Source organism: Trichosurus vulpecula, chromosome 2, assembly GCF_011100635.1.
Source record: "Trichosurus vulpecula isolate mTriVul1 chromosome 2, mTriVul1.pri, whole genome shotgun sequence".
In the NCBI taxonomy this organism is placed as follows: Eukaryota; Metazoa; Chordata; class Mammalia; order Diprotodontia; family Phalangeridae; genus Trichosurus; species Trichosurus vulpecula.
In genome coordinates, this window is record NC_050574.1 from 29,840,138 (window position 1) to 29,854,415 (window position 14,278).

Here is a 14,278-nt window from a genome sequence, read left to right on the forward strand (position 1 = left end):
TTGTTAAAGTCAAGAGAGACCTCAGCGGTCATCTAGTCCAATGCACTCAATTTACAGACGAGAAACTGAAAACCAGACCAGGTGAAGTGACTGGCCCTAGGTCACTTCTTTAAATCAGTCAATCATTCAATAAACACTTATTAAGCACATACCATGTACCAGACACTGTGATGAGCCAAGCTTCTTTGCCCCAGCATGACCTGAATCCAAATCTCACTTCAGATACCGTGTGACCTTGGGCAAGTCACTAACTTCCCTCAGTCTCAGTTTTCTCCTCTGTCAAATAGGAATAATAATGATAATACCCACCTCATAGGCTCATTGAGAGAATTGAATGAGACAACATATGCAAAGCTCTCTGTACATCTTAAAGTGCTATGTAACTAACAGCTATTATTATCGCCCAGTATCACACATTGGCAATTAGCATCAGATCAGGGATTCAAACCCAGATTTTCCATTGTGTAGTGGGGAGACCTGGCTCTGCAGTGAAAGGGCTTGGGTTCTGATCGCAGATCCATGCCACCTGTGGGTCATTGAGGTGATTACTCAACCTCTCTGAGCCTCCGTTTCCCCTTCTGAAGAGTGGAAAGGTTTATCTAGTCCTCTGGGGTCCCTTCCAGATCTAGTTCTATGATCCTATGACCCTAGGTCTGCCATTGTCCACCACATGCTGCCTCCCCATTTCTATGGGCTCAAGAAGATATGCGATGTGATAGGGTGAGATGGGATGAGATAGGATGGGATGGGATGAGATGGGATGGGATGGGATGGGATGGGATGGGATGGGATGGGATGGGATGGGATGGGATGCGATGGGACGGGATGGGATAGGATTGGATGGAATGTTTCAGGGCAGGACAGGACCAGTACCCTACTTTAGGATCATATGGTTTCATATTTGGGCTGCCAAATAGCGCCCCCTTTCTGGCAGAAACAGCTATGTTTATCAACAGAAAGCCAATCTGCATCCTGGTAATTGGAAGTAGCTTCCCAACTTGATGGTTCTCTAGATAAAAACAGGCCCTTCATGCAGCTTGCTTAGTTTCCTGATTCAGTTAGCAGTTGAAGTTCTATGGAAGAGAAGGGGGAAAACAATAATGATAAAGCTGTTAAAAATAGAATATTTAGAACCCTGGTCATTTCTGTGCTTGGTAGGATTATCTGTCTCCTCTCTCCAAGTTAAGGTGCTTTTGTACACAAGGTTTTTGGAAAGTTTTGTTTTTAATTTCAGGGTCAAGGCCAGGTATGGGTAAGGCATTTGGTAAATCTTAAATCGCTATACAAACGTTAGCTGTTACCATCATTGATTGTTACTACTGCTGTGATCGTTAGACGAAATAGACTAGATCTTCATCGCAAATAGTTAATGAGAGGCTACAGGTCAGCTAGGTGGCATGATGGATAGAGAGTCGAGGTCTGGAGTCAGGAAGACTCATCTTCCTGAGTTCGACTCTGGTCTCAGACACTTCCCAGCTGTGTGACCCTGGCCAAGTCACTTTACCTTGTTGGACTTAATTTCCTCATCTGTAAAATGAGTTAGAGAAGGAAATGACAAATTACTCCAGTATCTCTGCCAAGAAAACACCAAATGGGGTCGTTAAGTCGGATGAGACTGACAGCCAGTAATATAACTACCCTCCACCAATAGAACTTCTTATACTTTTCCCCTCTTTCCCATAATACCTAGGGCAGTACTCCTTTCTGTAGAAGCTCATTATTTAAAGATAATCTTGTTGAAGATGGCCACTGGTCAGGAATGCTGTAGAATGGATATTTTATTTAGAGATGGATTACTATCCAAGGCCAAGTAAAGAAAGCAGGCTTTGCCAAAGTCACGAACAAAATAGCTAAGTAGAAATGAATGAATAGAGACAAGCATGGCCTAGAAAGAAGATATCAGTTTTGGCCCCTGAAGCCCTGAATGTCAATCTCTGAGATTACCTCCAATTTAGCCAGTATGCATCTGGTTTGCATGTGATATGGTCTATCCCATTAGACTGTGAACTCCTTGAAGGCAGGGGTTGATTTTTGCCTTTCTTTGTATCCTTAGTGCTCAGCTCAGTGGCTGACACATAGTAGGTGTTTAATAAATGCTTGTCACCGTGTGACCTTGGATGAGTCTGTGTACTTCTCTATGCTTCTATTTTTTTATCTGTATGATGAAGATAACAGTGCTCACACTTCCAGACTTGTAGGGCTTTTGAGTAAAAAGACATTTGGTGAATCTTCAAGTATTGTGTTAAGTGTAATATGTTGGCCAAGTTATCTACAGCATCACGCTAACTGCCTCATATACATGTCAAGTCAGGTCAACAAGCATTTATTAATTGCTTGCTATGTGTCTGGCACCAAGAATACAAATAAAAGCAAAAATTCTGTCAGTGTTGCACAACCTTCTGAGAAGGAGAGTTTGGGGCCCAAGCCTGAGCTCCCCCACTGTCGATTGTCTTCATAGGAGGCTGTGGACAGCATCATTTCTGCTCTTACCCTGGACATGGCGGGAGTGGTCCCTGAGATCTTGTCACTGAAACAAGAAGCCCAGGTCTTCATCACTCAAGGCCTCTACTCCCACTGCAGAACTGGGTTGAACCAGCTGGCTTTGGACAGGAACCTTCCTAGAGAAGAGCCCTCCAAGAAACTGCTGGCCATCGGGGAAGCGCTCATTAAAATAGACGCCACAAATGCCAGCTGGCGCATCCTCCTTGCAGATGTTTGGATTTTAACAGGTAAGAATGATGCTTTAGCAGGGAATATATTATCAGTGTTCTATATGGAAATGACATGAGATGGAAAAGCATTTATTAAGTGCTTACTATATGCCAAGTATCATTCTAAGCTCTAGGAATGGAAATGGACAAACCAGAGAGTCCCTGCTCTCCAAGAGATCACATTTTAATTGGGGCCTACGTCCCATTAAGGAGAGGTAAGCAACAGGGTAGAGAGACAGGCCCAGCGGTTGTTAGGGGTCAGCAGCAGGCAGCTAAAGTCCCAGCTAAAATCCCACCTTCTACAAGACACTTTCTTTAATTCCTCTTAATTCCAGCGCCTTCTTTCTGTTAGTTATTTTCTATTTAGCCTGGATATAACTTGTTTGCATATATTTGTTCACATGTTGTCTCCTCCATTAGACTAGAAGCTCCTTGAGGGCAGGGACTGTCTTCCGCTTCTCTTTGTATACCTAACACTTAGAACAGTGCCCTGAATTGGGGTATAGAAACCTATCTTGCCCTACAAGAAAGTAAGGGGGAGGAGGATAAGGGGGGTGATGATAGAAGGGAAGGCACACTTGACAAAGGTAATCAGAATGCATGCCATCTTGGAGTGGGGTAGGGGGGAGATGGGGAGAAAATTTGAAACTCAAAATCTTGTTGAAATCAATGTTGAAAACCAAAAATAAATAAAATGTTTTTTTTTAAAAAAAAGAACAGTACCTGGCATGTAGTAGGTGCTTAATAAATATTTATTGACTAAATGACAGGCAGCATAGTCCAGCAGAACCAATGGCAATGGGTGTGAGCAAAAATATCCACTCTCAAAGTCAAGAGCCTGGAGGGACCTGGACCCACAGCCTTTGGGAAGGGAAGATCCTGGTGGGATCAAAGTAGGACACATTTCCCTTTGATAAAACTTGAAAGGTGAAACCAGGGGTAGAAGAGTAGAGAGGAATGATCCCCAGACTGAGGGTCAGGACCTCTGGGTCCTCATTCTGGCTCTGCTTGAAGACCTTCACCACCTCCCAGTTTCCTTCTGGGTGGTTCTTATTGTTAGGAAGTTTGTCCTGACCTCCAGCCCGACACTGTGTCCTGGTACCCATTGCTTCTGGCCCTGGTCTCTGGGGGCCAAGCTGAACAAGACTAATCCCTCTTCTATGTGACAACCAGTAGGTATTTAAAAGCAGCGATCATGTCTCCTCCCAGTCTTCTCTTCCTGATCTCCCGTCTGTCATTCTATCCTCTATGCCAATTCTCAGGGAACACAGTGGACGTTGAATTGCCTTGCACTGAGTCCAGCAGATCTCAAAGAGGTCCACAGAATTAGGGTTTTTAATTTTGTTTGTTTGTTTGTTTTGCCTGAGTGCCACACATTAACTAGGGCAAGTTATAATTGTGTTGCACAGAGCTGTTGTGGGACTCAAGTGAAATCATGTACATTCAAAGAACATTACGCTGTATACTAGAAGGAAGAAAGAAAAAAGATGTCCCTTGCCCTCAGGGGGCTCACAGTCTAGCAGGAGAGACAGCTACTCAAAGGATGACAAGACAAAAACAGAAAGGGATAAGTGCATAGGAAAAGTAGAGATAGAGTATTAGGTTATGTCTGGGGGTGAAGGACACATCATTTTGAGACTGGTTTCCAACAATTTGGGAATAAATGTGAGTCAGTCAGTTTGTGAATGGAGTCAAAACCTAGGTTCAAATGTCAAGCACTTAACTAGCTAGATAACTGGGCAAATTGCCAACCCCCTCTGAGCCTCAGTTTCCTCGTCTATAAAATGGCAGTAATTATGCCTGTAATTCTCATGTCAGGGTGTTGTTTTGAGGATCAGATGAGATCATGTCCGTCATCCAATGAGATAAGACACACGTGGTCAAAAGAGATAACACAGAAAGATCTTTGAGGACCTTAACGTGCCTAAAAAAGTAATGTTGTAGCATGGTAGTTGTTACTGTTATCATATAACGGAAACCAAGATTTAGAGCTGAAAGGGATCTGAGAAGCTGCCTAATCCAACCTCCATTCTATAGATGAGGAAACTGAGGCCATAGCAGTGATTTGCTGGAGGTCACCCAGCAGTGTAGTGAGGATTTGAACCCAACACTTCTGACTCCAAATTTAGAGCTGATCTGTTGAGTTTGCCATGCATGGTACAGCAGTCCTTCTGACCTTTGTTTCTATGTTCTCCCTCAAACAGGTTGCTATGAGAAGGCTCTTGAGCACCTACAAGAAGTCCTTGGCCCCACTCCCAGGTCTGAGCCTGCCCAGGCCCGTCTGGGATTCCTCCAGGTGAAGAAGAGAGACACTGTAGCCGCCATTCACAACTTGCAGCCCCTAGCTGGGAAAGACCCTAAGGATCTGGGGTTCCTCTTGCACCTCTTGGACACCAAGCAGAGGCACAGCCTGTCACAGGTACGGTAGGGGCTGGCGCCATCTTGCTTAGATCTGCCAAGAGTCAAGGGAAGCGAGGGGAAGGGAACATTTATTAAGTCCCTCCTATGTGCCAGGCACTGTGCTAAGTGCTTATAAATATTATCACATTTGATCCTCACATCAACTGTGGAGTCAGGTGCTTCTATGATCCCCATTTTACAAATAAGGAAACAGGCCCAGAGAAGAACTCGCTTAAAGACATCCAGGTAGTAAATGGCAGAGCCAAGATTTGAACCCAGATCTGATCTCAAATGAAGTACTTTTTCTAACGGGCCATGCACTTGGAGGGAATCAGTGAAAAGAGCGCTGGTTCTGGTATTGGAGAATTGGATGCATGCTACCTATGTGACCTTGGGCAAATCACTTTACCTTCATGGACCTCAGTTTCCCTATCTGTCAAATGTAAGGGTTGAGGTGGATAATCTCTGAGCCCTAGCTCTAAATCTGTGATCCTACTTAGAGCTGAAAAGGACCTCAGAGGTCATCCAGCCCAACCCCCTCCTTTTACAAAGGAGGAAACTGAGGCCCAGAGAAGTAAATGACTTGACCAAGGTCACAAAGGTTCTAAGTGACAGATGAAGCATTTGATCCCAGACCCTCTGACTCCAAGTCAGCAGTCATTCCTCTGTACCCCACTTCCTCTGCTGTCTTTCCAAGGGTGACCCCTTGGAGCAGAATCCCTGCTCCTTGTGATCTCACATTGAATTGCATCACATTGCTTTGAATTCAACAGATCTCCAAAAGGCCCCAAGAATCTGAGATTTTGTTTTTGTTTTCTTCTGTTACTGACTAAATAAGATGGGACGAATTATAGCTACCCTGGACGGGGTGTTTGTGAGACTCGGATGAAATGATGCACACCTAAGAACTTCACAATGAATTCTAGATGGAAAAAGAGAAAAAAGCAAGCAAACAAAAACAAGATAGCCCTGCCCGCAACGAGCTCGCTGTGTAACAGGGGAGACGAGACAATGACCCAAAGGGCCATTGGATAGAAGGAGGAATCCAGATGCTGCTGTGTGTCTGTTTCTGTGGGAGAGGTGAGCGGGTGGGGGTGCCCTCCCCTATTCCCACCACCGCCCACCGCCCCCATCCTGTTGTTCACTCAGGCAGCCACAGCAGCCTAAAAGCCCCATCTACGCTTCCTCCACCCTTTGGAAATTCACTCCTGCTCTTCATCAGCCCCTATTAAGGCCATGGCGGCTGCCTGATTACCTGAGTGTGTCTCTGAGGCAAGCACAGGCATGCAATTTGCAGTTATGGCTCTAGCTGATGGCGAGAAGACAGCTTGGTAAACAAGAATTAATTTATCAGCTTGTAAAAGTTTCTTGCTTACCTTGTCTGAGAGAAGCCTCTGTACCCGTGAAGGGGGGATGAGACACCTTGTACCAGGAATAAGCCAGTGGAATCTCATTTGACTGTCTGGGACTCATTGATGCATGGATTATGTCTCCTCCTCCCCAGGAGAGGGGCTTGAAAACCATCCCGGAGGAGCCTGAAAGATGAGGACTGGGAATGGAGGTCAGGCTCCTGTGCAGTTCAATGAAACCAGCATTTTCTAGTCAGAGGGGAGGGGTTCAAGTGCTACCTCTGACATTTACCTTCTGTGTGACCCTGGGCAAGGCAAGGTCCCTGCCCTCAGTTTCTTCATCTGTAAAATGAGGAGTTTGTACTTTGTGGTCTCTGTGTTCCTTTCCACCCATACATCTACAATCTTATTAAGCTCCTACTATGTGCCAAGTGCTAAGTTAAACACTGGGAATAGAATGACAAAAATTAAATAACCCCTTCCCTCAAGGAGTTAAAAATCTACAGGAAAGAGGGAAGGGGATATGAAATATACATGAATAAATGAAGTTTATACAAAGTGAATTCAAGATGGAGAGAGTCCTAATAACTTCAGGGAGTGTACATGTGTGTGGCGGGTATGTCATGGAATCAATTAACAAGCATTTAGTAAGTGCCTACTGTGTACTTGTGCTAGGCATATGTCGGGGAATCCATTAACAAGCATTTAGTAAGTGCCTACTGTTCTAGGCATATGGAGGATGCACAGACAAACACGAAATGATCCCTGCCCTTGAGAAGCTTATTCTCTATAAGAAGAAACAGCATACATACATATAAATAAATATGAAATATTTACAAAGTAGCTACAAGGTAATGGGGGCATGTTAGATATTAGCTACTGAGGGAATCAGAGAAGGTTTCACGTACAAAGTGGTACTTGACCTTTGCCTAGAAGGAAGCTAAGGATTCCAATGAGCAGAGAGGAGGGGGAAGGTATTCTAGACCCAAGGACCATCTTACACAGAAGGGGAGTTACAGGGTCATGTACAAGGGTCAGCTCATCTGCTGGTTGATGGGAACAGACAGGCCTGAGGAATACTACAAATAAGAATGGAAAGGAAAGTGGAAGACAGCAGGAAGTTTTAAATGCCAAGCTGAGGATTTTATATTTTTTTTGTTATTTGTATTGTATTTTTGTATTTTAGCTTAGCGGCAATAGGGAGCCATTGAAAATTTTCTGAGTCAGGGTGGGTGGCATGGTCAGGTCTTTGTTTAAGAAATGTCAGTTGGGCCACAAGACAGAAAATGAATTGAAAAGGGGAAAGATGGGACGCAGAGAGGTCATCTGGGAAGCTGCCAGCTGAAGCAGCCAGGTGGCACTAGATTTCAAGTCAGGAGGACCTGGGTACAATCCTAAAACTTTCCCCATCTTTGTCATTCTAACTTGGTGTCAACCCAAGAGCGGGACAGACAGGTGCCAGAATTCAGTGTCTAACCCTGGAGAAGTTTTGAAGGAGACTGCCTTTCTGCCTTATTGACTGACATCTTAAGAAAAAAAATCTGTTTTCTGGATTAGCTGCATCAGACTGATGAAGCCTCTGGCTTTATCTCTACTTTGTTTGCATCTTTGGAGAACAGGATGACAGTAAGAAATAAATAAATAAATAAATAAATAAATAAATAAATAAATAAATAAATAAATGAATGAATAAATAAATAAATAAATAAAAAACCTTCCATGGCTTCTCTAAAGCCATGCCCCTTTCTTTTGAGAGGTTTAGGGACTCAAAGGTCCCTACCTGGCTTAAAAGGAGGCCTAGGGTTTGAAGCATTCGCATTAAACCTAAAGGCTCTGATGTGTCCTTCTGGGAAAATGAGAAACCCAAGGGAGTTCACAGGCTCGTTGGGATGGCCCTGGTGCCGGATCTCCTGATAGCCAGGCCTCCTCTCCTCCCTCCTCCAATGGACTAAAGACACAGACTTGGAAGGAGGAAGCCTGCCCTGAATCTAGCCACCCTCTCCTGTCCTCTACTGGATGTCTTGAGGCTTGGCTGGACATGGAGAAATGGTCCCTATTTCTTGCTAAAGGGCAGGCCAGTAATTGGATACTGAGACCTCCAGTCAGAAGTGGCTCCATCCAGTTGGGTTGTCATTATTAATCTGGTGTCCATCGTGTCCTTTCCACGGACACAGCTCTTTTTCCAAATGACCAAGCCTGCCCTTTCCCCAGATACCTCCATGAGACAGTAGTCCTGCTTCCCCTCTCCCCTCCATTCTTGTGAAGATGATAGGAGATGCTGCTTTTTGCTAAGTCTCTGTAGTGAAGATTGGAGTGAGGATCTGCTCAGCGCTGCCCCAATCCCAGAGGCATACTTTTTCCCTCAGACTGTGTAGCCATTCTAGGCTTCCCAAAAGGGAATTCTGAAGTAGGCAGCTAGGTGGCGCAATGGCTAGAGTGTTCAATTCCAGCATCTGACACTTCCTAGCTGTGTGACATTAGGCAAGTTGTGTCATTGCTGTTTATCTCAGTTTCCTTGTCTGTAAAATGGAGTCATAATAACACCTACTTCTCAGAGTTATGGGGATCAAATGAGATAATTGTAAAACACACTTAGCACAGTGCTAGCACATATTAGGTGACATAGAAATGCTCATTCTTTTTACATACATTGTCTCATTGTCTTCACGAACCAAGATTCTGACCCCACCAAAACACTATAGTTCAGGACATGCTTCAGGTCTGCATCCCTGGAACTATACCAGCTTTAAGACAAAGAGACCACTTACTTGGGAACTCTGGTGAACACAGAATCTCATCCATGTGGGTACCATCTCTTACAATGCAGATTTCAGCTCCTCACTCCCTTCTTACTCTGCATGATGCTTATCCATGCCCTTCCATGAGTCCTCCAGAGGGAATGCACCAAATGGGCTGGGGGATTTCCTCTTGGATGTCCCCCATGCTGGTAATAATGTCTTCTTACTTCCCTGGCTTCTTTAAGACTCAGCCCCAAATCCATCTTCTTTAAGAGGCCTTTTCCAACCCCCCCTCCCCTTTCTGTGATTGGTGTTTAATTGTACCTGACTCTTCATGTTCCCATTTGGGGTTTTCTTGGTAAAGATACTAGAGTGGTTTGCCATTTCCTTCTCCAGCTCATTTTACAGATGAAGAAACTGAGGCAAGCAGGGTTAAGTGACTTGCCCAGGGTTAAACAGCTGGTAAGTGTCTAAGGTCAAATTTGAACTCATGAAGATGAGTCTTCTTGACTGTAGGCCCAGCGCTGTGTGCACTATGGTGCCCCCTAGTTGCCCCTCCTTCTGAGATTTTTTATTCCATGTATATCTTACGCGTATGAAGTTGATTGCATGTTGTCTCCCTCATAGAATGTGAACTCCTTGAGGGTGAGGACTCTTTTGCCTTGCTCTATATACCCAGTTAAGCAGCTTGTAAGTATCTGAGCCGGGATTCCAATGTGGGAAAAGCTGCATAAGAAAAGAATCCTGAAAGTAGAGGCCTAGAACCTGGGTTCAAAGATCTCACTGCCAGAGGCAGATTTAGGTTTGAGTAAGGAAAAGATGCCTAACAATTAGGGTCATTCAAAAGTGGAACCAAGCTGCCTTAGAAAGGAGTGAGTTCTCCATGGCTTGGGGTCTCCAAGCAGATGCTGGAGGACCAGTCATGGGAATGTTGTAGAGAGTCTTGTACAAGGACAGGTGGGATGCTTTGACCTCAATTCTCTTCCACCTCTGCCATTCCATGATCCAATTCACTTGCAAGTCCTGACATCTCCATCCTGAAGTCATGGTCCTCTAGGAGAACAAAGGACAGACAGCTGACAACAACAACAGACTTTACCCAGAGGCAAATTTTGGCGGCTAGATGGCATCACAGTGCACACAGTGCTGGGCCTGGACTCAGGAAGACTCAACTTCACGAGTTCAAATCCAGCCTCAGACGCTTCTTCACTGTTTGACCCTAAGCAAGTTACTTGACACTGTTTGCCTCAGTTTCCTCATCTGTAAAATGAGCTGGAGGAGGAAATGGCAAGCCCCTCCAGTATCTTTGCCAAGAAAATGGATCATGAAGAGTCAGGCATGACTGAAAATGACTGAATGACATCATTATATTGTGTATATAAACATTGTTGTGTGTATGTATGAAGTGTGCATATATATATATACACATAATGTTCTGTATATTCTTTCAAAAAGAGAGTTCTACACCCTGCCCTTCACCTTGAGGATTGGAGTAGAGATTAGATCAGATGTCCATTGAATCAATGTCCTGAAGATGTCTGGCCTACCCTGAACTTTAGTGTAAGACACTCCTAATTGCCTCTGGCAATAGGACATTTTGAGCCCAGGTTTTTTGACTTTAGTTCTAGAGTTCTTCCCTTATGCCACTTTCCGTATATTTCCCATAATGCCCAGACCTAGGGCAAGTCCCTTCCCTTTCTAGACCCCATTTTCTTCATCTGTGAAATAGGGGAGCTAGACTAGGTGACCCCAAAGGTCACTTCTAGATCTCAATCCATGAACTTACAGTTGGTATCTTTCTCAGCTTCAGGTACCCCAACGGCCAAGATTTTTCTTTCATTTTTATTATATGCCTCAGTCCCACCCAATTAAATGGCACTGTAACATATTTTTACATTTTTCATTTATTTGTTGTTGTTGTCCTAGTTTCATGTGCAAATGTCTTTTGGGGTGGACGGTCTGGCTTAGTTAGACCTCTCATGTTTCCCCCCTCCATAGCCCTTGTTTTTTTTTTTTGTGAAAGGATATTGTGTGTGTGTGCGTATGTGTGTGTATGTGTGTGTGTGTGTGTGTATTTGGGGTTGGGGTGGGTAAGTGTCCAGAGATTCCCAAGAAACCTTTGGAGTCTGGAGAGAGGAAGGAGGGATGGGTGAACTAGGACAGAGACTTATGGGGAGCATAATGTCCAGGGCGAGGGAGAGGCTTCTGCTCTCTGACCTAATCAACCAACCGAACAACAATCTTTTATTAAATGTCTACCACCCTTCTAAGAAAGATGGTGTATCAGAGCGGACACAGTGCCTGCCTTGGAAGTCAGGAAGACCTGATACATCCTGACTGAGTCACCCTGGGAAAATCCCTTAGACTCTCCATGGTCTGGGTTCAGTAGACTCTCTGAGACTGTTACCTGCATCAGTAAAGGGAATGTCCTCACCTTGGAGTTCCCTATACCAGTGAAGTCTCAGTCCTAGTCCCTATCCCTATCTCTACTATCTTACTCTGTGTTCTGTGCTGGGGGTACCTTGACCAAAGCGAAATAAGCCCCGCCCTCAAGGACCTTCCATTCTGTCAGGAGAGACAAAGTATGTGAATGAGAACCCAATAATACTGATAGAATTTTAAAATTTGCCAAGCAATTTACAAATATTATTTCCTTTGATTCTTGCAACCCTATAAGTGCCATGATTATCCTCATTTTACAGGTAAGGAAACTGAGGCAAAGAGAGTCTAAGTGACTTGCCCAGGGTCACACAGTCAGTAATGAATAAGCATTTATTAAACACCTACTACATGTCATGTCCTATACTAAGAGATGGGGACACACACACAAATACACAGCTAATAGTAGTAGTAATGATAATAACAGTAGTAATGATCGCTACCATTTATATAGCGTTTTAAAGTTTGCAAAGCATGGTGGGTGGTACAATAGATAGGGCTCCAGAGCTGGAGTCAGGAAGACCTAAGTTCAAATGTGGCCTCAGACACTTACTAGCTGTGTGACCCTGGCCAAGTGGCTTGCCTCAGTTTCCTCATCTGTAAAATGAGCTGGAGAAGGAAAGGGCAAACCGCTCCAGTATCTTTTCCAAGAAAACCCCAAATGGGATCAGTGGAGAGTCAGACACAACTGAAAAGGACTAAGGAACAAACAAAGGATGTTACATATTAACATTTAATAATTTAATTCATTTAATCACCTGATTCATTTAATTAAATGAATTTCATTTAATCCTCACAAACGCCCAAAGAGGTAGTTGCTGTTATTGTGTCCACTTTCCAGATGAGGAAACCGACACCCAGAGAGTGACTTGCCCAGGGTCACACAGCTAGGAAGTGTCTGAGTTGGGATTTGAACTCAGGTCTTCATGACTCCAGGCCCAGAGTTCCATCCACCTGCCTTCCTAATAAGAGCAATGCAATGAGGATGGAGTGGTGTGGAAGCTTCAGGAGAAGCTGAGGAATCAGAAGTGGCCCTGGAGTTGGTCAGACTACATCTGGTACATTGTGGTTCAGTCTCAGGTGCCAAATTTTAGGAAGAAAGCTCATAAGATGGAGGTTGGTCAAAGGAAAGTAACCATGCTGGACCTTGAGTCCAACCCATATGAGGATCAGCTGGAAGAATTGGGAGGAAGAGAAGGAGGACACAGGACAGCAGTCTTCCAGTATTGAGTGGCTGCCCTATGGAAGACATCCTGGACTTGTCCTGTTATATGTCCCAGAAGGCACAATCAGGGGCATAGGGTACAGCAGGCAAACAGGCAGATTGAGGCTTTGAAAAAAAGAAACTTCGAGCAATGAGAAACCTCCTCCAAGGGTGCCCTGGGTTGCCACGGGAGGTAGGGGGCTCCTTGCCCTCTACCAGTCTTTGGTCAGAGGCTGGGCGGCCATTCTGTGCAGGGGGTTTTCATTCAGCTATGGATAAGACTTCATGGCCTCGGAGGCCCTTTCTGCTTCTTGCTATATGATCCCTTGATCTTTTGACCTGTATGACCTTGGATAAGGTCCCCAGACCTCAGTTTCCTCATCAGTCAAATACGAGGGTTAGTTTAGATGGACTCAGAGGTCCCTTCCAGCTCTGGGACTATGATCTGATGATCCTCCTTAGAGGATTTGTTTGCTGCCCCGGCTTTCTCTTCCCTCTCTCCCTCCATCCTCTGAAGACAAGAGTGGATTAATCAAAACACTGGCAGAATTCACTGAGATAAGCCTGAGTCGTGCTCAGAATAAACTTTTTAAAAATGACTCCATCTTGAAGAGGTAATGAGTCAGGACCCAGCTAACCATTCCACAGAGCCAGGCCCTGGGGGCAGAAGAAAGGAGGCAGGGCTGTGGGTTTAATCTGCCTGTACCCTTCACAGGCCTCAAATTTGACATCTGAAAGCCATTTGGGCTGAAGCTGTGACTTGGCTTGAGTTTTCCATTCGTGCACATTAACTCAGGCAGGAAAATAAATGGATGATGCACCACTGTGAATTCCACTTTGGCAGTGGATGGATGGATGCCTGCAGGAAGCTGCTTTCCCTTCTTAAAGACAAAGAATGTTTTATGTGGCTCCCTGAGACCTCGGAGTGGCATCTCATAGGGCATACCAGATTTAGAAGTCAGGAAGATCCAGGTTCAGATGTTGCCTTGGCACTTCCTAGGTATGCAACCCTAGGGGAGTCACTCGAAGGCTCTCAGACTCAGTTTCCCTCTTTGTAACATGAGGGTGAATGGTCACCCATCATGTATGATGTTGAAGGACTCTAATTCAGCGAGTTGGACTAGGCAAACTCTGGGGTTCTGTTCCGGTTTGAGGTCCTCTGACTGTGAAACATATAGGTCTTCTCTCTGCACCTCCATTTTGTCATCGGTAAAATGGGGAGGATGGATGAGATGTTTTCTAGACATCCTTTCTCCTCTAAGGCTAGGATCCGGTAACTAGGTTTCAGCCACCCATTTGTCAACCTTTTTACTACCAACAAGCTCCCGTCTTCCCTGAGTGGCTCTCTACCACAGAGTGCCCCCCAAAGGAGAGGCACCAGCTAGCATTGTGAAGGACTCTTTTAAGACCATTTAGTACCAACTCCAGGTAACCCCA

At 44.8% G+C, this 14,278-nt stretch overlaps 1 protein-coding gene across 1 annotated transcript in view; it reads left to right on the forward strand.

Moving 5' to 3' along the window:
• The window catches only part of TTC34 (tetratricopeptide repeat domain 34), a 55,461-nt gene that overhangs the window by 33,480 nt on the left and 7,703 nt on the right, over nucleotides 1-14,278 (forward strand). Inside the window, exons 6-7 of the mRNA XM_036743271.1 lie at nucleotides 2,459-2,729; nucleotides 4,916-5,130. Of these exons, the coding sequence (XP_036599166.1) occupies nucleotides 2,459-2,729; nucleotides 4,916-5,130 (486 nt within the window). The remainder of the gene's footprint in view (nucleotides 1-2,458; nucleotides 2,730-4,915; nucleotides 5,131-14,278) is intronic.